This window comes from Podarcis pityusensis (assembly GCF_964106645.2).
Source record: "Podarcis pityusensis genome assembly, chromosome: 10".
NCBI classification, from domain to species: Eukaryota; Metazoa; Chordata; class Lepidosauria; order Squamata; family Lacertidae; genus Podarcis; species Podarcis pityusensis.
This window is the reverse complement of record NC_138035.1, coordinates 33,439,058-33,463,338: the sequence shown is the minus strand read 5'-3', so window position 1 is coordinate 33,463,338 and position 24,281 is coordinate 33,439,058. Positions and strand designations below refer to the sequence as shown.

At 42.8% G+C, this 24,281-nt stretch overlaps 1 protein-coding gene and 1 long non-coding RNA gene across 5 annotated transcripts in view; one reads left to right on the top strand and one right to left on the bottom strand.

The window, feature by feature from the left end:
• GUCY2C (guanylate cyclase 2C) overlaps nt 1-24,281 on the bottom strand; it is a 50,253-nt gene that overhangs the window by 6,794 nt on the left and 19,178 nt on the right. For all 3 annotated transcript variants that reach the window (XR_013976903.1, XM_080971237.1, XM_080971238.1), the window contains 14 exons: nt 24,029-24,110; nt 23,031-23,133; nt 21,383-21,445; nt 19,062-19,133; nt 18,355-18,459; nt 17,733-17,819; nt 13,707-13,839; nt 10,736-10,873; nt 9,923-10,011; nt 8,231-8,322; nt 7,893-8,051; nt 6,271-6,463; nt 5,486-5,660; nt 635-733 (listed from right to left, as the gene is read on the bottom strand). Coding sequence is in view for 2 of the 3 variants with exons in the window: in XM_080971237.1 (XP_080827363.1) it covers nt 635-733; nt 5,486-5,660; nt 6,271-6,463; nt 7,893-8,051; nt 8,231-8,322; nt 9,923-10,011; nt 10,736-10,873; nt 13,707-13,839; nt 17,733-17,819; nt 18,355-18,459; nt 19,062-19,133; nt 21,383-21,445; nt 23,031-23,133; nt 24,029-24,110 (1,590 nt within the window). In the remaining variant the exon portion in view is untranslated. The remainder of the gene's footprint in view (nt 1-634; nt 734-5,485; nt 5,661-6,270; nt 6,464-7,892; nt 8,052-8,230; nt 8,323-9,922; nt 10,012-10,735; nt 10,874-13,706; nt 13,840-17,732; nt 17,820-18,354; nt 18,460-19,061; nt 19,134-21,382; nt 21,446-23,030; nt 23,134-24,028; nt 24,111-24,281) is intronic.
• On the top strand, nt 2,141-8,235 carry LOC308457457. 2 transcript variants are annotated; one of them, XR_013976916.1, is made up of 4 exons: nt 2,141-2,857; nt 3,227-5,076; nt 7,255-7,371; nt 7,970-8,235. It is a non-coding gene; the product is annotated as an uncharacterized lncRNA (long non-coding RNA). The 2 variants fall into 2 exon arrangements; XR_013976917.1 differs by lacking the exon at nt 7,255-7,371 and adding an exon at nt 6,986-7,065.

Genomic DNA, 24,281 nt, shown 5'->3' with positions numbered 1-24,281 from the left:
ACAGTGTTTTAATTTGCTTTTTTTAATGTTTGGTTTTGTGTTGTGCCAGTCTATAATGTACTTAAGATAATGAGAGTCTTGTGTTCCATTAGTAAAAATGAGCTGACGCAATTGTCTCAAAAATATGCTCATCTTCTGAATAGCATTTGCAAGCAGAGCAAGGCAACTGACATCATAATCCTCAAGGCATTCACGTAATATTGGACTTGTCCTACCGGTTTCAGTCAGACTGATTGTCGTGAACTAATTATTGTGGCTACTTTAATCTGAATATTTATAGCCGGAAGGAAGGTTAGATGTCTCACCAAGCAGAGGTAGAGGACCAAGAAAAACACCTAAAATACAGCAGAAATAGAAACTCTAGCAGTCCTTTGAGAAAAACCTTCTAATGGTGTGATTATTTACTACATGTTATCCTACCCTTTCTCCAAAAAGCTTTGGGTGCTGTGTGTAGTGCATCTCCTCTCAGTTTATTTTCATAATCCCTATATGGTTCAGAGAAAGTGACTGGCTCAAGGTCACCCAGTCAGCTTCTACTTTATTATGATAAAATAGGGGTAAAGAGGTCTGGGTAAAGAGGTCTGGATTTGATTATAAAAAGTAATGTGTAGTGTAGATGTGAATTTGTCCTTACGTAATCCTGTAGATTCCATTCTTGAAGCTGTGTTCACAGTATCTCCAAACAAGCAGTAACGAGGCATCTTAATCCCAACCACACCAGCTGCACATGGACCTGAAAACAATAAAGCACAGAGCAGGAATTAAGAAGGAGATGGAGTGTTTGCCTAGGAAAAGATTAGCCCACACACTCTCAAGATCACATCATAAACTGAGCAGGAATTAATTGGAAGTCATCAATGTGACTCATTAGGAATCAGATTTCTGAGGTGCCAAGATCTGACCAGGCCAGTACAAGGTCTGTCCTGGTTGAGCATGTGTGTATATTTCATTTACAGAATTTATAGCTTGGAACAGGGAACAAAGTAATAAAGACAAAAACACACAAGATGATATACAAAAGTTTCAAAATCACAAAAAACATGTCCAGTAACAACAAATGGACAATTCTATCGTGAGACAAGCAAAACTACAATGAAGACATACAACAAAATTTCTTATTTAACCAAATATCTTGATAGAAACAAGCAAAGGATATTCAATCAGATTAAACAGCACTCCCTAAACAGGGATTCCTGTATGTCAGAGTTTAAGGCTAGCAATAAGCAGCAAAGGTTTTCAAGGAAAATTGGACGACCCATAAGAAGTCTAAGGGCTTTTTCTGCTCAACTAAGCACAACTGGGACTGTATTCAATTTAGTCCAGCTCCGAAGGCCTTCTGTTAGTTCCTTCAATGCTAGAAGTGAGGTTACAGGGAACTAGGCAGAAGGCCTTCTCGGTAGTCACACACACCCTATGGAACGCTCTCCCATCAGATGTCAAGGAAATAAACAACTATCTGACCTTTAGAAGACCTCTGAAGAGAAGACATCTGTATAGGGAAGTTTTTAATGATTGATGTTTTACTGTGTTTGATGCTTTAATTTGTTGGAAGCTGCCCAGAGTGGATAGGCGACATATAAATAAATTATTATTATTAATCCCTAAGTAGACCCACTGAAATGAATGACTCTAAGATAATCATAGTCATGTCCATTAACATTAATGGGTCTACTTTGAATAGGATGAGCAGTGAATACAACCTAGAGATTGAATTCACTATGAAAGACTGCTATTTGTGATTTTGAAACAGTGCTCCTCTCCGCTTCTACAGCCAGGGACTAAGTTGGTTCAATACTTGGCACTTCAGGAGCCAGACAAGGCAAATCTGGAGCTTTGCCACAAAGCATACCCACACGGATCCTAGCATTCACTTTCACAGATTTGCTTTATTCTGTCCCCCACATCCACAGATAATGCCACTGCTGATACTTTTTCTATGATGCAGTGAAGACTACTGTTTCTGAGGAGGAACTTGTCAAATCATGATGGTGGAGGCAGTTGGTAGACACATGAACTCCATCACTTTTCTTGGCATCCTACCCCAGAACAGACTTGCAGCTATGAAATACAGAGAATAATAAATGAAGGTGTTGACGAATGGCTTGCAACAGGCTACAGACATCTGCTGAATCAACTCACTCTGTCCTCTCCTGTATGCATGCCTGTCTCTCTTCCACTACAGTATTGTTATTGTAGATTCTTGCATTGTAGTGGGTTGGACCTTTGGTTCCCTTTCAACTTTATGGTTCTATGTTATAAATTTTCAGGGCCAGAATCTGTGGGTGCAAGTCACCCATAAATCCTGGAATTAGTAAAAGTTAGAATTAATCAAGGTTTGATTAAACTGTGCCAAACACAGAAACCCCTGGATTTAGTTTATGCTAACGAGCAAGGCCAGCTCAAAAGGGGGCTTGTAACAGGCCCCCATCCAGCTAGGGCTTTGGAAGAAGAAAGGCTGGTGATGGCCGGTCATTAACCCATCAAGGAAGCCATCAAGTGTTATCATTGGAATGGCCGAGCCATGAACCCATTAAGAGGGCCATTAACAGAGGCTCTCTGGGCAGGCCAGAAATGGGGGCAAACCCTTCCCTGACGTGACAGATAGTTAGCAGAGACAAAAGGCCAGTGGTTCCGGAGGAAGCGAAAGAATTGCACTGGGCGATAAGGTAAAGGAACAGGACAAAAGTGTCACTCTTGCAAGCTGGATCGGGGGGGGGGCAGAGCATGAGGGGGCTGTCTGTTTTATGCTGCAGAGAAGGTAAGACACAATGTTTTGGGGTCTCTTTGAATCTGGCAATGGAAGGAACAGGACCCTCTTAGGATGTGAATGCTCTGTACTCTCTGCATCTAGGCTCAGGTTGTAAGGTAAAGGTAAAGGGACCCCTGACCGTTAGGTCCAGTCGTGACCGACTCGGGGGTTGCAGCACTCATCTCGCTTTATTGGCTGAGGGAGCCAGCGTACAGCTTCCGGGTCATGTGGCCAGCATGACTAAGCCACTTCTGGCGAACCAGAGCAGTGCACGGAAACACTGTTTACCTTTTCGCCGGAGCGGTACCTATTTATCTACTTGAACTTTGACGTGCTTTCGAACTGCTAGGTTGGCAGGAGCAGGGACTGAGCAACAGGAGCTCATCCCGTTGCAGGGATTCGAACCACCAACCTTTTGATCGGCAAGTCCTAGGCTCTGTGGTTTAACCCACAGCACCACCCGCGTCCCAGATTCAGGTTGTAGGTATGTGTAAATAAGCCATATATTATAAAGACACCACAGTCTCCACAGTGCTTCATTGCCCAAAAGAAAACACTGGTAAGTGCGCCTGGTACTCCTAAAATCTCACACCACTTAGAAATTGTAGTAGCACGTAGCTCTATTAATTTCAGAGTGACTAACTTCCAGCTGGGCAGAAGCTATGAGGCAGTAGGAGCATTTGTGGATTTAATGCCTCCCTTCCCACTCTCAGCTACCCACAAAAGTTTTAAGTATCATCTCTGTACTACCTTCCTTCCGTATTTCCTCTGTTCAAAGTCACCCTCTAAAGAGCGGTGAAAAGGGCAGCAATTAGACAGCCACTGTTATAGGAGAATAACCAAAGTGGAAATGAAGAAACTTCTCGTTTCAGAAGGGTTTTCAACGGGTCAACAGAACACGTGCATTAAGCCAACATTTCCTATGATCCACAAGATTGCCTTTGAAAATGCCATCACTTACCTACGGGACCGCCTCTCCTGGTATGCCCCACAGAGAAACTTATGGTCTTCAAATAAAAACATCTTGAAGGTCCCAGGCCACAGAGAAGTTAGGCTGGCCTCAACTAGAGCCAGGGCTTTTTCGGCTGTGGCTCCGATCTGGTGGAACACTCTGTCACAAGAGACCAGGGCCCTGCGGGACTTGACATCTTTCCGCAGGGCCTGCAAGACAGAGCTGTTCCACCAGGCCTTTGGCCAGGGCACAGCCTGACTCCCTCCCTCGGCAATCTTCGCGGAGCTCTGGCCCAATGGTTGCCAGTGGCTTGAATTAATTAATTTTATAATGAATTATTTTAGAGTGTTGTTTGTGCTGTACTTTTGTACTGTTTTATTGTTGTTAGCCGCCCTGAGCCCGGCTTCGGCTGGGGAGGGCGGGATATAAATAAAATTTATTTATTATTATTATTATTATTACTCGCACAGTTCATCAACCCTTATTATATTGTACAGAACTTCAGAACTGAAAACAATTATATATCCTAAAACATTTATTCGCTAAGTCATACTTCAGTCTTTGATCTGTAGATTCTTTTCCTCTCAAAGGACTGCAACCTGAACTATAAAGCAACCAATTTCCAGAAGGCTCTTCATTCTCTGTGGGGGTTTTTTAAGGTGCTAGTAGAATATTTTGTCCAAGCAACCATTAGCGATAGCAGACAGTGAAGAGCAGCTGTGTTTAGCTGCTGCATAACTCTCTCTAGTGGAACACTATGTGACTGAAACGTAAGCACTGGGGTCAGGGGAGGGAAGGGAAGGAAGAAGAGATGCATTCCCCAAAAATGCTTGTGATAAGGGGCTCTGTAGACGTCCTGCTCTTATATCTCTTCTGTGCTGCTGAGCCAGTTACAGAAACTGTAATTATTTTGATAATTAATTTTAAAATAGAGCCTCTAAGGGCTGTTCCAGAAATCTGTTTTTAGCATTGCAAACTTGTAGTTGTTATTTATTGCGTGTCAATGAGAGTGCTTCCCCCTTGAGATGGCATTCTGTTTCAGGAATATTGCATTTTCCAGTGGATGCTCTGTATTTTTTTCCCTACTTGGTAAAATGTGATTTGTATCCTGTATAATATACCCACTGTTATTGCTATTACTTTTTAGAATGTGATGGTAAGTGGTAACTATTGGACTCTGCTGGTATGTAAATCGATGCAAATGGCACAACATTCTCCTCCTATGCCATTTTATGACTTTCTGTATGTGCTTTTGTAACTACTTTTTTCCAATGCTTTAGACTCTTAGAGATTGAATTTTCTATTCATTGTACCTCTCTCAACATGGGAGTGATCATCAAGCCTTTTAAGAGAAAAGTGGTGAACATCAGGAGAGGTACCTATTTCCATGCTGAAATGGCCCATAGTTTTCTGTGCATTTTGCTTTACTTTTCATTTGTTTTATTTCATTCTCTAAGCACCCACAAGCACTGAAGCATATTTTCCCTAATATTATAATGAAATTTCCCCTAATATTATGGTTTTTAATATAATTTTCGCGCTATGTATTTTTCATCCACACTCCCTCCTAATATACTCATTTCTGAACACAGAATTTAGTTGGAGAATGGCTTTGCAAAATTTGGAGAAGTACAAATTTCAAAGGATAGTGCATTTTGGTTCATGTAGTTTCAGGAAAAGCAGATTGGGTAGGCTTATGTCAAAGGAAGCCAACCCAAGTTTCTTTCCCATCCTCATTCCTTTATTTTATTTTGATCAAATATTTGATATATATCACACCATACCAGAGTGAATTCCTATTCGAATCCATACAGGAAGACCTGGAAGATGTCCGAGTTCAAAGGAGCCCATGAAGCTGAGTATATCTAATGCCATCATGGAAATGTCCACTGCGTGACGGTTGCCATTTCTCTTTGGTAAACCGCTTACTACCATATATGCATCTCCAATGGTCTCTACCTGTTGAAACAAGATCCAAAGTCATTATTTTTTAATCTAACGAAAGAGCAATCCAATATAGGAAAAACCTGAAAGTTCCTGTTCTTTCCTGCTCAGGAATGCTTATCACATCCCAATTAACAAACATGTTTACACACGTATTTGGAGTTGCAAATAGTACTCCGTATAATATTTATAGGTGACTGTGATTTTCTCTGAGGTGAAGAACTGTTCTTTTAAAATGTTAAAGAGAATCAAACCTTCCATATTTTGCACAATTTTAAACAGCAAAAATAACTACTACCTTTTATTTTTCGTTTTTCTTATATGCTTTGTTTTGCTTTCTGTCTCAGAAGAAAACATTTCCCACCTTTTATTTTGTCTCTTAAACTGTTTCCACAGTGGGAAATTCATGCACATGAGGTTCGCTGTTTCCTTACAGACCTTTGCCCAGACATAAGCACTTTCAATTTTCTGCCTCTGAAATCTATCGCAATGTTTCCCGTCCACACTAATGGGTAAAGCATGGATTAGCCTCTTAAAGGATTGGTGGCAATGCTCTGCCACCCCCCTCCTTTCACCTCAAATCATTCTACCTAGCCTTCTGTTCTCTCTTCCCAGTTCTGGTCACCTTATAGACATCATGAGGGTCAAGAATTTGATCAAAGTTCTTGTAGATGTCATTGAGCATGTCCACCACTTCCATAGGGGTGCTGTATTTACAAAGGGTTGTGAAGCCTACAATGTCACTGAAGTAGATGGTGACTTCTTTAAACAGTTCTGGCTCTACCCGTCCAGTTTCCTTCAGTGACTTTACCACAGGCCTGTCAAAAGGAAGAAGATAAGTATCGTAGGATGAAGCTTCTCAAGTTCAAAGTGTGCTTTAAAAAACAGAAAAATATATGGCAGTACAGTAGTTCTATTAATCCTGGTAATGATAAAAGACAACACCATTCTAAGTAATTGAGATTTTAAATCACAAATGATATGGGCAATCACTCCATCTCCTTTCAAAACATGTTAGAGGTCAGTGGGTAGATGGTCATGTTTTGCAGATTTGACAGGATGGCCTTTTGATCCTCTTTCATGCCCAGGGACATTTCAGCTGTACAGATATATAAGCTATTAGTGCTCGTGTTATAATTGAGGAGACAAACCTTCTTCTGCTTGACTCTAACCTACCTGGTCAGAATTGGAAACTGGTGTTAGAACTGCTTATTTGTGTGCACAAACTCAAGCACACAATTCCTTTCTCTCAACATGGAAGTTCTGTTTCCTGGCAGAATTCCAGGTTGTGTAATTCTATTCTGTTTTACTAAATTTCTGTCTCTGCTACATCATGGCAGCTGGTGGCTGGGGCAGGCAAAAGCTTATAGGCAGTTGTGTCCCATGCCGGCAGAGACCAGCGCTTCCTTGAAGATATGGGGTAAGTCCAATTGTGCCCTTTCCAGCTATGTGATTCAAACCCATAGTTAATACAATGTCAGGAAGTACAAGTCTATCTTGAAACCAAACTTGGATTGACTTCATGTTCATATATACTATTCTGTCTACTTGCCCTTCATTATTTAGCAGTCATTTAAATCTCTGCCTGTCTTTCTCTCACACACAACAGAGCGCCTGCAGTTCTAGTTACAACTTCTAAAAAAAGAACATAAGGCTGCAGATGATCCAGAAAATGTGACCTAAGATTACCAAGAAGGGAGCATCTTTCCTACAAAATGCTTAAGAGGTTGGAGCATTTTAGTAAAGGGCAACTAAGGCAAAACGTAAGAGACATTTAGTAAATGAGCTTCAGGTTGGCAGAATCCCACAGCTGGGCACACACCTGCAGAAGGCTGCAGCCAACATAGTGTGCCCCTGACATCACCCCTGCTAGGGTTTTTATTTGTGAGTTTTAGCTGGGCTGGACAGAGACGCTTGGCATTTCTCTGTGGGCTGAATCCAGAGCTATGGGTTTGTGGAGCCTGGAAACCTAGTGGGGAAGCAAGATCTGCTGGAGTGTCAACTTTGTGAGCCTTTTTATCCTATGGTCAGATTGTGTATATGTGTAAACAAAGTCATATATTCTTAATACATCAAAGTCTCAATTGACCTTCATTCCAAAGAAACCAAATCCTGGCTTAATGCTGGAACCCCTTGAGTCACATGCTCCTCAGAGACTGGGGTGCACACAATCCTATAAATAAGCAATGATAACTTGTTTAGAGCCCTCCCCCCCGGTGATTTCTTGTCTGATTGGACAGCACTCACCCTGGAAGAAGCATGAAGTTAAGCCTGTCAGCTCTGTCTCGCTCTGCTTTGTACAGCTCAGTTCTCTCTTCTACCAGGTGCTCCAGGTTCCGTGAATACAGCTGCAGGCGTCGGATTAAGGTGTCCATGTAGCTTTCATTGGTTTGGCTGTGGTAGTTGCTGGGAATGTTATAAGGACAAGGATGAATTTGAAGGTTGACAACACAAGGAAGTTCATGTACATGACACCAGTGTATGGCTGCCATGTGGCCAGAGTGGAAATCTGCCAGACTTCTCCCTCTGAACTATCATTCTGGTTTAGCAGAACTTTTTTCTATCAAAGTAAATCACTTTCATACCTAAATATCTTAGCCAAGGTAGTCTCAATTTTCTTAAAATCTGGTCTCTTCTCTGGGTCTTCCTCCCAGCAGCTTTCCACGAGGAGATATACCTAGGGATGCACAATCCAATACAGGACTACTTTAGATATTTTGGTTTCCATGATGAAAACTAAAATAGTGCTCCCCCACCACATAATCCTTAGCAACCCAAACTGCCTTCAAAGACTATGTTGTAACAATATCCAACCTTCTTCCCACCATTTTCATAACTCAATCAGCCACTCTCTGGAGCACCAAGTTCCACCCCTTATTTTTGCAAGCTCAGGTAGACATGCCCTTTCCAGGTGTAATGGGTTGCTGCTGGTCACCTATTCCAGATGCTGCTCATGTCCAGTTTTAATCCAGTTTTTCCTTTCCCGTGGAAAATCTGATTAGTAAAATAACTCATTTTACATCTGCAGTCACTCCTGGTATGGAAGCTTGTTAGTGTGTTTTATTTATTTATTATGGTAAGCAGTTTGTAATGTGTGTGGTGAAGTTTCAGTGGGTGATCTCCATAACCACACCTATATCTCTTTTTGATCCTCACCTAAGCACAAACTATACCATTTTTTTCTGGTGGCCCATCAATACCAAAAGGGGGGGATCCTATTTTCACCAGTTGCCAGATGCCCTGTTCAAAGTATTGTAGATATTAATAATGTGCAGCTTGAAGCAACTGGATGCATAAAAACTTACTCCTTTCGGACTAAACTGTTGTCCAGACCCATTAGTTTGATTCAAGCTTTACTTACAAAATTTTATTCAAAACAGAACAAAACATAAAAGATACACCCAAATAGTCCCATACAATATCTTGTACATGTCCAGCACAGGCTCAGCATTTATAAGAAATAAAATGTAATTCCAAACAGACCTAGAAGGCCTCCCTCTCCTTACAGCTTCCATTTTGCCTGGAGCTGTAGTCACTCTTGGAAAGGTTCATTTGTACATCCTCACTCCTAGAGAGCCTAAAAGGCAACTCCCTTTCAAAATGGAGATTTGAACCCAAATACCTTTGCCACATGATCAAAGGCACACACTCCATTTAAGAGCAGACAACAAAGCAATGCAGACATTGTATTATTATTATTATTATTATTATTAATAACAACAACAACAACAATACAGAGGTCTTGCACAATACTTCTTTATCAGTCTTATGCAAGGCCTTAGCCTTAAATTTAAAGCAAACAGAAACAGAAATTGCCCCACCATCACAAAAAAAGGACACACCTCTTTTCTGCCAGTTGTGAAACATGTTAACTAAACTGGTTGGATAACTGGTAATTTTTGCTCTTGATCACTTCCCAGATTTTCCCTAGCACTTTTTCAGTCAATCAGAATGCAGGTCACACTTGCCAGGTAATCAGTGTTATCTAAGTTAACCTATAGCACCCCTCCCTCCCCGATACCATACCCACTCCAAACTGTTAAAATAACCAGCAGCTAAGTCAGGAGCTATTATGATGTATGAAAGCTCATTACATTGGCTTCTGTGCATTGGGATTGTTAATAGGAGATGTTAATGTGGTGTAAAGGCAAAACACTGGAAGAAAAAAAGTTGATTACACTCCTCTCTGTCAAACTTGCTAGTTTTAACCTGTGCATGCCGTGGGCATAACCTCTTACTATTCAGTTGAGCTTGGCTTTCTTTCAACATGGCCTTACCTCTTGCTTTTTCTCTCCCTCTGAATGCAATAGAAGATCCGGCCGGAAAGGTCTTGCTCCTTTATTGCTTTCTACTCTGCAAAGTTTCTCTAAAACAGGAGAGGGGAAAAGATATACAGAACAATTCAGCACATGAAGAAGACACTTTAACACAAGAAGCAGAGCTTTTCTAGGCAAGCAGATTGTGTCAAGGTTGTATTATATAAAACAAGATGGGCTTAGACCAAAATCCTAGATCTGAATGAACACACTCATTCTTTGATAAAGGTCTGCATATGGTGGTTTTTCGATTTGTGAGACATGCGAAATTAAGAGTGCCTACTGGGGTGAACTGACAGGTTGAGGAAGATATCTGCATTTCTTCGGCACGGCACCAAGATAAGATGCAAGAGGAAAAAGAGGAAAAAGAATCTACATCCCCCATTTCTCCCTCCCTCTGCCCAGCCATCTCACATCCTGGGTGTCCCACCACATTCCTGTTACAAGTATTTGAACATTTGTGGTCAAGCAAGGTTCTTATCCCCATGTTGGAAAGTCTAAGTAGATTTCTAATTAACATGCTCCACAGGTAGAAATCCAACATGAAAGCAAGGCAGCTTCCTTTAAACTAAAGGCCAGAGCACATGGGCAGGGCATTGGCCTAGTGCATGCAGCCTCAATGAAGGGGCAAGGCTTGGCCCATGCTCTTTCATTGCCCCTTCATATGTTCAAACTTTCCCCAGGAAAAATTGCATTTTACTGCTGAATGGCAAATGCAAATGGCAATCCCTGGAAAACCTGTCATCAAGCCTTTTCATTACGCACAATGTTTACCTTTATGATCCCGACAATTGTCAGTGTAGAAGGTCTCCTTACGCAGTATGATCTCTTGTGCTATAATTCCAAAGCTGTACACATCGCCTTTCTGAGATATGTCACCATGGCGGAGGTGTTCAGGAGCAGTCCAGAGATCTGAGGAGCAGGAAGAGTGTGTGTGTGACAGAAACAAGCGGATGAAATTGGTCGACAATTGTCTACTGCTTTGGGGGCTCAGCGAAAAGCAATTTACGAAATTTATGAAATGAACTAAAACCAAACAAAACACTGGCATCGGTAGGGTTGGCCCAACACATTTTAATAATAATAATAATAATAATAAATTTTATTTATATCCCGCCCTCCCCAGCCGAAGCCGGGCTCAGGGCGGCTAACAACAATAAAACAGTACAAAAGTACAGCATAAACAACAGTCTAAAATCATTCGTTATAAAATTAATTAATTCAAGCCACTGGCAACCATTGGGCCAGAGCTCCGCGAAGATTGCCGAGGGAGGGAGTCAGGCTGTGCCCTGGCCAAAGGCCTGGTGGAACAGCTCTGTCTTGCAGGCCCTGCGGAAAGATGTCAAGTCCCACAGGGCCCTGGTCTCTTGTGACAGAGTGTTCCACCAGATCGGAGCCACAGCCGAAAAAGCCCTGGCTCTAGTTGAGGCCAGCCTAACTTCTCTGGGGCCTGGGACCTTCAAGATGTTTTTATTCGAAGACCGTAAGTTTCTCTGTGGGGCATACCAGGAGAGGCGGTCCCGTAGGTACGAGGGTCCTAGGCCGTATAGGGCTTTAAAGGTTAAAACCAGCACCTTAAACCTGATCCTGTACTCCACCGGGAGCCAGTACAGCTGGTATAGCACCGGGTGAATGTGATCTCGCAGCGAAGACCTCGTAAGGAGTCTCGCTGCAGCATTCTGCACCCGCTGGAGTTTCTGGGTCAGTCTCAAGGGCAGCCCCACGTAGAGCGAGTTACAATAATCCAGTCTGGAGGTGACCGTCGCGTGGATCACAGTGGCTAGGTCAGGGCGAGAGAGGTAAGGAGCCAACTGCTTAGCTTGGCGGAGATGGAAAAATGCCGCCTTTGTTATAGCTGCAATCTGCGCCTCCATGGAAAGGGAGGTGTCGAAGATTACACCCAAACTCTTAACGGACGGTGCTGGCACTAATTGCGCCCCCGCAAGAGATGGGAGTTGCCCCCCCAATCCCATATCGCCCCGTCCCAGCCACAGGACCTCTGTCTTCGAAGGATTTAGCTTCAACCGGCTCCCACGAAACCATCCAGCCACAGCTTCCAAACATCTGGTCAGTGTGTCTGGGGCCGAGTCAGGATGGCCATCCATCAACAGATAGAGTTGGGTGTCATCGGCATACTGATGGCAACCCAGCCCAAAACTCCGAACAAGCTGGGCGAGGGGGCGCATAAAGATGTTGAAAAGCATTGGGGAGAGTATCGCACCCTGAGGTACTCCACACACCAAGGAGTGGCGCGATGACAATTTCCCCCCAAGCGCCACCCTCTGTCCCCGACCAGAGAGAAACGAGCGCAGCCATTGAAGGACTGTGCCCTGGATCCCCACGTCGGCAAGGCGGTGGTCTAGAAGTTCGTGATCGACCATGTCGAAAGCTGCTGACAGATCTAGAAGAATCAGCAGCCCCGACCCGCCTCGATCCAGCTGTCTACGAAGATCATCTGTTAGGGCAACCAGAGCCGTCTCAGTCCCATGACCAGTGCGGAAGCCGGCCTGGAATGGATCCAGAAAACCACCAAGCTGTTCAGCAACCGCTCTCTCAATCACCTTACCCAGGAACGGAAGATTCAAAACCGGGCGGTAATTGGATAGATCTAAAGGATCTAATGATGTTTTCTTTAAGAGCGGGCGCACCACTGCCTCCTTCAGTTCCCCTGGGAATGTCCCCGTGCCAAGGGACAAATTGATGATATCCCCCAGGAGGGCCCGCACCTCGTCTGGACACGCTCTAATCAGCCAAGACGGGCACGGGTCGAGAGGACAGGTGGTGGGCTTTCCAGCTCGGAGGGGTCTGTCCACATCGGCTGGGGATATCCGGTCGAAGTGGTCCAATACTGGACCCGAGGACAGTCGAGGGGCCTCCAGTTCCTTTATTGTATCCAAATTGGCCGGGAGGTCATGGCGGAGCAACAAGACCTTCTCCGCAAAAAAGCTCGCAAATGCCTCACAGCTGTGTGTCAAATTGTTATTTAAATTTGGCTGTCCCTCAAGGGACGTTAAAGACCTGATTATACTAAATAATTGCGCCGGGCGAGAGCTAGCGGATGCAATGGAGGCCGAGAAGTAGGACTTCTTAGCAGCCTTCACCGCCATCTCGTAGGTTTTCATAAAAGCCCTATAAGATGTTCTTGAGGCTCCATCACGGGCACCCCGCCATACTCGCTCTAGCCGTCTGAGGTCCCGCTTCATTTTCCGGAGCTCCTCGGTAAACCAGGGAGCCCGGTTTCTGCGGGGTCGCAGAAGGCACTTAGGTGCGATCTCATCGATGGCTGCCAGGAGCTGGGTATTCCAACCCTCAACAAGCTCAGTCAATGAGTCGCCAGTTTACTTCCTGAGACAAAGGAGAATGGCTGAGCATGCAACTCAGAAGAAATGGTTGGGCAACATTTGTCACCACAAGCTGTTGCCTCAGTCGGCCCAATTGTAGGGTTGGCCCTGGGCACAGGCATATCTTCCAATTTCAGCTGTTTCTGATCCTCATGCAGATGGCATCAGAAATCACATCATACCACTGTTGGATTCTCATAGCTACACTACTGCTTCAAGCTGTGGTGCTGTGTGGCTTACCGGAGGCAGTTGGGGGGGAAATATAGTCATACCATAACTATAGTGCTATACTGAAATAACAGAATATTAATGCCACATTTCCCGACAGTTCTCTTATAAAATGCAGTCAGCCTACAAATATTCATGAGGAATTCCCGAGTGAGGAATTCATCTTCCTTGTGTACCTTTTTTTGGTGGAAGAATAGAATTGCAGCCATAATCGGTTATCTTCACAACCATGCGGTTATCCACAACACAGTTTGTAGATTTCAGGCGGCCATGAAGCTCTGTTTTGCTGGAATGCAGGTAGGACATTCCCTAGGATATGAAGAGAGACAAAAAAACCCACAATTGTCTGCTTAATTTTAGTGTCTGCCCCAAGTTTCCTAGGGAGGGGGAATGACTGTTTTATCTGGCTGCGGCAGAGGAAGTCGGAGGACTGAAGGACCATTTCCATCAGCTCTGCTGAGAGATCAGCTCCACCAAGCTCTTCCCTCCGGCAACTGTCACCCGGCAGTCATTCCGTGAGGCTGCAGCAGCAACAGAATTAGTAACACAGGCCCACCCCATTGGCTCTGCTGAGAGAGGAACATCAGGCTCCTCCATCCTTATGAGGAACGGTTGTAGGAGCTGAGTATGTTTAGCCTGGAAAAGAGGAGACTGAGAGGGGATATGATAGCCATCTACCAATATATCAAGGGCTGTCACATGGAAGATGGAGATAGCTTATTTTCTCCTGCTCCGGAGGGTAGGACTTGAACCAATGGATTCAAGTTACAAGAAAGGAGATTCCAACTGAACATAAGAAAGAACTTTTTGATGGTAAGAGTTGTTAAACAGAGGAATGGACTCCCTTGGAAGGTGATGGACTCTCCTTCCTTGGAAGCAGAGGTTGGATGACCATCTGTCATGGATGCTTTAGTTGAGATTCCTGCATCGAAGGGGGTGGGACTAGAATGACCCTTGGGGTCCCTTTCATCTCATCCCTTCTATTGTAGTATGATCTGAAGCAACCAACCTGATTGTCTTCCCACCACAGAGACAACGTATTTCCCTATTTCTCTTCAGCGTTCTCTCCATTTAAAAAATAAATAAAAATAAAAATTGGAAGCTGTACACTCACTCCTCCTTAGTTTTTTGGGAGGGGAAAAATATACATATGCCAATAGGCAATAAAAATGGAAGAACAAGCAAAACACCACATTTTTAGGAGGAAATGAAAACAAGTCTGACTTGCACTTACAGCTTCTTGTTTTTCCTGACACACCCTCTCTTCTGGCATTTTTGACACGCTGAGAGGGCTAAACTACATGGATTGCACCATCCACCCCCCACAGAAAGCCATATGTGATAGAAGCTGGCTGAGTGAAAGCCTATTTCTTCATTAGGTCTGGTGGATCTTTTCTATGTTTGATAGGCTGAGAGGATACAGAAACGTTTTACCTCTCTTCCCTTATTCTGGAAGAGTACACTCTGTCAGAGTTTTCAGAGAGGAAGCTTAAAGCAGCCTTTACTTAAATCAATGTGTAATGCAAATGTGTAACCTGCATTAGTGGCCACAAATTCTTTTGAATTGCAGAAGCCTCTCTCCCGCAAGAGATGTTCTAAGCCAAGTTAAACCGCAGGCAAATATGGGGTTGGGGACCCCACAGTTCTTTGTGTTTATCATCTTGCACCATGGTTCTGATTATGTTTCTTCCAGGGAATACTTCTGCCATGTTCCAGCTGAAGGTTGGGACACTAAGCTGACTGATCTTAAAATGAGGTGTCAAATGTCTGCCTTACAACTGAAGTATAGGCAGATGCTGTTAGAAATGCCCATCTTTGCCTCACATCCAAGCACTGACTGGAAGGATTAACTCAGAATCAGGAGGAGAAGGATAGCAACAGGCACTGTTCCCTTCTGTTGTGAGGCAGAGACCTTGTAGTCTGAGTTCACAGTGAAGACCCAGCGGCTCAAACTTCTGTCCTAAACGTACTTCAAAGAAGTGTCAGAGACTAGAACGTTCAGTAACCGCTGTGTCTTAGCCTGCAGTTATTTGCCCTACAAAGAATGTAAACAAGCGTGCAGATTCTGCAGAGGTGTCCAGATCCAAAGTAAGCCAGAATCCATAAATAATATATATATATTTTGCTAATAATGTGAGAAACAAATGGAACTGATCAGACTGACCCTACCTGACAGTACCTTCTGATCATAAAATGAGCTAATGTCTGATTAACATCTTCTGCAGAGACCCATCTCCAGGTCCCCTGTTGGAGCTGTATTGCATTCTGGGACCCCAACTTCGCCATTTCTGCTGTGGCACCCCAACTTTGCAGTTTCCTCCCCAAGGAGGCAAGTTTTTTTATTTTGGAAATTTTTTAATAAAATTTGAGAGAAAGGAATACACTTTACAGCACCAGCTGAAGATCTTCCTATATGCACAGGCAGATGTAGATTTTAAATTATTTCTCTTTGTTCTAGTTTGTTCTTTAGTTGTTCAGCTTATTGGGATTTTTAAATTTCCTTTAAATTTGTTGAAATTTTAATGCTTGTTCACTAGTTTTAAATTTTTAAGTTTTAAATTAAATTGTATTTATGGGTTGTGTGTGAATTACTATTTATTCACAATGTTGTATACCACGCTGTAATATTTTGATATTTGATATTTTGAAGGGTAGTTTAAAAAATGTAAAATAAATAATTAACTTCATAATAATATGTTACTACATAGAAATAGGCCCAGGACACTATTTTACATGTGTACCAAAGTAGAAAACATTTTGAACTCCAGAATCAGGTTTGCATAGACATATACAGTATAGGGCCTAGTTGGGCAAATTCCTATCAGTACCCGGATATGGATATTGAAGATCCATTACTGGCTAAAGTTTATTTTCTTCCCGGTTGGGCTGGCACCTTTGACCTTATTGGATACCTACCAATCCAGATGGAAAGCTACACTGCTGGAAAAGCTTAAAGGCTTGGGGATCCCACAGCAGACCCTGATAGCGACAGGCTTTGAGAAAGCTAGGACTACAATTCGCCAGCGTATCTGGGACGTAGAATTACAATGCCACATGAGTGAAATGATCAAACATCCTGCAATAAGGGACTATGGGAGAGGTTTTTCTCCAGCTAACTATCTGTCAGGTCTTCAGGTACCCAAATACAGACGGTCTTTTACCCTCGCCAGATTCAACGTTCTCCCTTCTGCCTTACTTCAGGGCAGATTTGAGGGTAAACCATACACAGCGCGGGTCTGCCCCGTGGCTCGTTGGAGGTTGAGACTGCTTCACATGTACTGTTACGTTGCCGTCTTTATGAGGATATACGTTTGACTTTTATTGCACCTGTTTTGCGGAAGTCCAGGAAAGAGTCGGAACACCATGGTTTGGAACCACTGCTAGAGGACAAGAATCCCAAGACTACATTAAATGTAGCCAAATTCTGTGCGGCTGCAATTAGTCGCAGGAAGCAAGTGGTATCCCATGGTGACCAAACCCCCAAATGTTAATTGCAGGGGGCATGCTAATAATTAATTTTAATTTTTTATATTTAAATGCTTGCTATACTCATATTGTCCTCTGTATTTTTGATATATTTTTTTTATGATCTGTGATGTTGTGTGTGTTGGCGCTGGTCTGTGACCGTATTAATAAATTCAAATTCAGTATAGGGCCTAGTTCTCACTGAAGTTGTAAACCTGGGTCACCTATATCTGTTGGCAGGTGGGGGCTCACATGAGCAAAAGGGTGATTAAAATTCCCATGCATGAAATTCATACCTTTAAAAGCACTAAAGGTAAAGGTAACTTATATCTTCAGCTGCAGCATTGTGGATGCACAGTAAGGCCTTCTTAATTTGTGGCTCATTTTGAATTTCTTTCCACTTTAGCTGAAAAGCCTTTTCCTACTGAGAGCGTTATTTTTACATTTCTAAAAAAAATGGTAACCACAATCTCAGTTTCTTAAATAAAGTTCACTCTTTCATTTAGGTGCAGTATTATTATTATTTTCTCTCTCATTTCAGCAAAATGTCAGAATTTAACAAGCATTAAGTGTCCCAGCTCTCAACAGGAAAAAAAAAATCAGATTTCCTATTGAAGGGCAAATAGTACTTACAGAATCCTGTTGTTAGACATTTCAGCAAAATACCTTATATCCCATCATTCACTCAAGGCAAGATTATGCCTCATTAAGTTCCTCATTGCCATCCATCTACTTACTTTTGCAATATCATACATGACAGAAATCTTAAATTCCCAGTCCATGAAGGTGCCATCTGGGTAGGAGATTTTATCATTCAAGACATCCTGAGATGAAAAGATGACAAAGAAGCTGTGGTAAGAATCTTCTCTAAAAACAAAGGAAGTAGTGTTGTTTCATTTTTTTAAAAAAAATCCAAAATTCATACGTGGTAGCTAATTAGAACCAACCAACATGTCACAAAATAGTGAGCAATCTTTTGAGCCCTCCAGAACTATTCATCAGGCTAACTAGTAAACATTCAAACTTCTGCTTGCCCTGTGCCTAAAAAGGAAGGGGCTGAGTGGTTTTGCCTTTGCCCCACCGCCTTCCCCTGGAAAACTCGTTCTTTAGCAATAAATTGGAACAAATGGCAATCATTGGAAAGCCCAATTGCTGTTTATAGCAATTCAGTGCTAAAGATTGTGTTTCTCCAGTTGCAATATTGATGGTAGTACTGAGAAACTTACAAGACCAAGAGCAACACAAACTACCCTTCTTCCCCACTGCCTATTTCTGGCCCCAGCAAGGACTTGTCTTCAGATGTGATGGGTTATCACCTGTCTTTGTACAAACTGATGAGTGAGCTACAGAGCTAATTACCCGCAATGATCCTCTCTCGCAGTATTCAATCACTCCATAGATCATCGTGTCCATCTTGACAGTTCCGTAGAACTTAGTGAGATTGTAATAGTCAATCTGAAGGAGCTAGGACAAAAATAATGGGCATGTTAGAAGCAGAATGATGACGTGGAAAATTAGATACAGTGGTATGGGAATATGATGTCCTCCTATGCTGCTTGGGGATATATTGTTCAGCTACTATCACTCAGTGCTTTCCAGTTCAAAAGTGTATGCCAGGAGTCAGCAACCTTTTTCAGCCGTGGGCGGTTCCACCAACCCTCAGACCATGTGGTGGGCCGGACTTTGAAAAAAAAAATGAACGAATTTCTATGCCCCGCAAATAACCCAGAGATGCATTTTAAATAAAAGCACACATTCTACTCATGTAAAAACACACTGATTCCCGGACCATCCGCAGGCTGGATTGAGAAAGCAATTGGGCCGCATCCGGCCCCTGGGCCTTAGGTTGCCTACCCCTGGTGTATGCCAATGCCCGCAAGGTTACATTGAATAAGTTCTGAAAAATGAGCTTTCTACATTGCCTCTGCAGTGAGATCTGGCACACTGAAGAAGGCTTATTGGAAAAGGAAGTGCTTAACATCTGCAATATGAAAGAAATAAGAAGAAAGAAAATTGTGGTCTACATTTTTCAGTGGATATGCTGTGGTTGTGGGTTTAGTGTTTACCTTGTTTAGGTCTATTCTCTGTTTCTCTGTAAAATTCCCATCATTGTGCTTTAAATCCTTCAGGATTATCACCTGGAAAATCAAAAGGGTTGGTAGGAATGAATAGCAGCATCACAGTAATCCATGTATTGTACAATGTCATGAGAGGTCTGGATATGTAGGTTATATTTTAGAAATACATTTACATGAAATGTTACATTACTTAACCATTGATGGGGAAATGGGCACCATTATCCTTTGCAAGGGTTGTGATATGATCTAAGTGCAATGAGAATCCTTTATACGTACAAAGAGGTAACAAGAGAAGAACTAGGTGAACAAAACATTTCATCAGTCAGCTTTATCCAGTTCAGGTCCACACGGAGGCTCCCCACCCCCTGCAAATGGGCTTTTCAGATACACTTTCTCCTTTTGGCATGCACATTGCGCAAATGACTCAAGTAAGTCCACTCCTGTTTTCTGAGTTACTATATTCATTGCTCTTCCACCGCTTGTCATCTATATTAGTTGGTAGAGCTTGGTGGAAAATATCCCAAGTGTTTATTATTGTCCCTTCCCTCAATCACTCCTTCCCTGCCTTCTTTATGGGCACGAGCTCAGGTATTTCTGTAACTGTGTAAGCACCTATTTTAAAAAACAAAAACCACAAAATTCCCAGTAGTGCACAAGACTACAAAAGCAAATGGGGCCAACCTAAGCAATTATGCTTCACAATATGCAAATTGATATTTTTAGGAGGGTGGGTATCCATTTCCAGTTGTTTGTTTATTTTAATCTTCAATAATGGAGGTCTTGCACAAGACTGATATTTGCCTACCTCTCTGCAATTGTGTGCAAGTCCTCCCAATATCCACCCAAACCTCAATACCTCAATGAGACCTCCTTACCCCATAATGTGCAACTGCTCCAGTTGCTCTTCAGTGATGATTATTTTATTTACAGGAATAATTATATTTCTTTTGGCTGCATCATAGTTCAATTGAGCTGATGTGGAGGGCAACAGAACTAATCACAGTGAGAGATAGGTAGTGGTAGCTTGCTTCTTGGGCAGCAATCCTGATCTCAATTACCTGGCAGTAACCCCCTTAGAATGAAATAGGATTTACTTCTGAGGACACATAGCTAGGATAGCAGCCTTAGAAGGCTGGATGGACCAAGAGCACAAAACGTTACACTTCAAATATGTGAAGCTGAAAGGAATTGGAAGGAAGGAAGGAAGGAAGGAAGGAAGGAAGGAAGGAAGGAAGGAAAGAAATTTGTGACAATATTCTTGAAAAAGCAAGATCAGGCAACCAGGAGACCCTTTTATCCTTCTCGAACAGCCTTTAAACTGCTGGAGTTGTACTGCCTGTACCTCCCGACACCTAGTTACTTCATTTTCTTATCCAACAGGCCACATATATAGACACACATATTTCACAGCTGTACCCCTCCACCCCCTGCCTCACCCACAATTCCTTCTGCCTAGATACAGTGAGAAATAATTGTGATGGGAGCAAAATAAAACAACAGAAACCATCCATGGCTGGACTTGAACCACCAACCTTTTTGGTTAACAGCCAAATGTAGCAAAGCACTACAGACGCTTGCAGGAAGCTATCATGGAAAGTCAGACGATCTAATCCTCTCTCATGAAGTAGACCAGGAAAGCTTAAGTCACAACTATTCAAATTGTTCTTTTAGAATATAAAATGTCTCTGATGGGTCTGATGACTTAATTGTTATCTGTCCATTTGGTTGGTATTTTCTGAAAATGAATCCGAACTCTTTTTGTGCTAGGAAAGAGCAGCACTTCTCCTCTTGCCCCAACTCCCATTTCAGGGAGCTTGGCAAGCACCCTCTCCTCCTGCAATTCTTACCCCTCTCTGTGTTCTTAGGCAACCCTTAACCTCATTGCTTCCACATTCCTGTCTCCCTTCACTGCCAATCCCTCTTTATATATTTTGTCTGCTGGATCCTATTTATATTTTTAAAATTTTAATACAGAGGCTTTGTTTAAGAACAGTGCTGTGCAAAACAGAGACTTGCTGCCCTGTTCAGTAATCTAGTCCTCATCAAAATGGCCTCAACCTTCACCATTGTAAAAAAATAAATCAACTGCAAGGCCAAGTATAGATAATTTCAACAGTTCTGCAGCCTTTCCAGGGACTACCTAAATAGAGCAGATAGACCAAAAATGGTTGGCACACCACAGTTTAAGAACCTCTGCTCTATTGTATCCCTGTGGTTTGCAAGTAACTGGGAATGAGCATGAAATGGCACCTTATCTTGTACAAGATCATTTCCAGAGGAGAAAAGCAGAGATGCTGGAGTAAATGTACCTTCTTGTCATATTTGCCTTGACGCAGCCTCTGGCTGGTGTCACGCCTTGTGTCGTCATCAATCTGAGAATCAAAGAAGGCTTATTTAGCTGACTTCAGGAATGCATAGTTTTAGCGTAGTTTTAGATTCAGAAGAGCAGGGTCCCTTCATGATGGTCACAGCCACATTCTTTCTAATATTATACAATAACCTTATAATTACACAATAATAACCATTAGGGGTGCATTGAATTAATCAATGCAGGTGCCCTTGTGTTGCCTTTCAGCTAGATCTACTGCTTCTGTGCACATTATATAGACAAATTCTTTTGAATGCTCCAATATCATATTTCAGAGTGACTTGTTATGCTTTCCTTGAAGTTCTATGGTACTTAGCAGCACTTGCACACCATTCTCTTGAAACTAAGCATCTTGTGTTCCTAAATGCTTGGCTTTCGAGCATATAGTGGCTGTAAAGCTCCCGTTTCATGCAGATTAGGTGGTTCTAAGATGCTGGTGACAAGGACCTTGCTGCAGAAATAGCAGGTCTTCCACCCACTGCAACCTCAGATTACAACACCACAGGTAATATATCCCATCCTGGTGTGTGCAAGAAAAATATAATTTAGCACCTATGTTTCCCGCAATTTGTAAGGGCATCAGACTCAAATATACTTCTCCAAACATGAGTTGTGTTGTGGTCCTTTGCGCTTGAAGAGATTTTAAACAATACATGCATACTCGCTTACCATTTCGAACTCACAGTTCATAATTTTCTCTGCTGTGGGGTAGAAGACTGTATTTCTAAGCATTTAGATCATGCCATTTAATGTCTGGGAAAAGCTTGTTCCTTCCTCACTCCACTCCAGTAAAATAAATAATTGTAAGAGTAGCAGAATTGTGAATGTTATTTGGAATGTAAGTCATGTAAGATCACAGACATCTACTAAATATTGTTACTGTGGGTGCAAGAAACCCTAAATTCCAGATCAAGTTAGTGTTAGAATTTAATTAAGGTTGGGGTGTTAGAACTGGGAAATAACCAGACTCACGTGTGTTAAAGATGTGCATTTGACCTGTGTACTAGACGCTTCTTATCATTTAATTAGCATGTGTGAAAGCAAATTATGCTGGGCAAATTTACTAAATTGTGTATTAGGTACTTCTTAATCCAAGGAAATCAACCTGAGTTGAAAGGAAATTGAGTCAGCCTAATTTCCTCTGAGGTAATGGCTTGGGGGATAATGATCAATTAGCACATCAAAAGTGTGGCACCCCTCCCTGAGTTAGAAAAGTGAGACCATGAAAACTTAGTAGGAACTGTGTGATGTAAGCGGACAGGAGGAAGTTAGAGAGACATGGCTGATTTGCTGCTGGGCCGCAAGACTATAGTGAGGAGAGAAACAGAAAACTCTTGAAATGTAAAGCTTTGAACCACCTCCATCTAGGCTCAAGTTGTACAGAGATGGCACACTTATTTTTTCTCCAGCTATTCTCCCTCTCACCTTCCATCCTAGCCAATGTGAGGCCATACACAGAGATTAGGATATCAAGAGTTTTCTAGATAGCGTCTATGGTTCCAACATCATGGTTTACTATGTTCAGGAGGCACCCAGTACCATTTTATTGTGAAGGAGAACATGTGCCATAGACGACTGCTGTTTCCTACCTTCAGACTAACATGACTTGTCTCGTTAGTCTCCAGAGGAACAATCTTGTCAGATGGGATGTGGGACCATTTTTTCTGGAGTTCAATGGCTCTTCTATATTTCCTGTACATCAGAAAGACAGGTATACTTGCAGTAATTTTTGAAGCATTTGAATCTGGAATTAGGTGCCGTGGACAGGCACGACATTTTAAGAACTTCAGACGCTAGTTGTCTGATAATGAATGGAAATATTGACCTTTTTGACGAGTCAGTTTGAGTCAAGCTGAAAGCAGACTTCTTAGAAGTAACCTTAAAGTGTGCACTGACCTCAAGCCAGTATCAAAACTCCCAATGACTAAACTGCTACAACTCAAAGATGGGATGCAGATATTCCATTACTGAAGTTTATCTGCTAGCATGCGTCAGGTGGAGGGGGAAAGGGAAGGAGAGAATGAGAAGGAACCTTTTTGACCAAGTAGGTGACATAGTCAAAGCAGCAAATCCACCACAGGGGGCTTGAACAGCTGGGAGAGCAAGGGGTGCCAGAGCTTATGCAATTTAGCTCATCTATGTGGGTAGTGCTGTGGGTTAAACCACAGAGCCTAGGGCTTGCCGATCAGAAGGTCGGCAGTTTGAATCCCCGCGACGGGGTGAGCTGCCGTTGCTCGGTCCCTGCTCCTGCCAACCTAGCAGTTCAAAAGCACAAAGTGCAAGTAGATAAATAGGTACTGCTCTGGCGGGAAGGTAAACGGCGTTTCTGTGCGCTGCTCTGGTTCACCAGAAGCGGCTTAGTCATGCTGGCCACATGACCTGGAAGCTGTATGCCGGCTCCCTCCGCCAGCAAAGTGAGATGAGCGCCACAACCCCAGTGTCGTCTGCAACTGGACCTAACGGTCAGGGGTTCCTTTACCTTTATGCTAGGTGACCTTTGTACAGAGACTTCAAGAGCGTAAATTTCAGAAAGAATTTGTGGACTTAGGTCAAGGAAGGACAGAGGAAGAGGAAATGAGGACTGTACCTCAGTAGCAGCAGAGCGATGATCAGAACTACCACCACAACCCCAGCAAGTGTGAAAACAGCTATTGTCAGAATGTGCGGCCCTGTAAAAGTGAGAAATGGGAAATCAGACAAACTTAAGAAGAAAGTTCAGGGTAATCAAGAGTGTAATTAACCCTTCTTTGTGTGCCTCCTCCATCCGAGGTATGGAGGGTGGCAATACGGAAACGGGCCTTTTCGGCAGTGGCTCCCCATTTGCGTAATGCTCTTCCCAG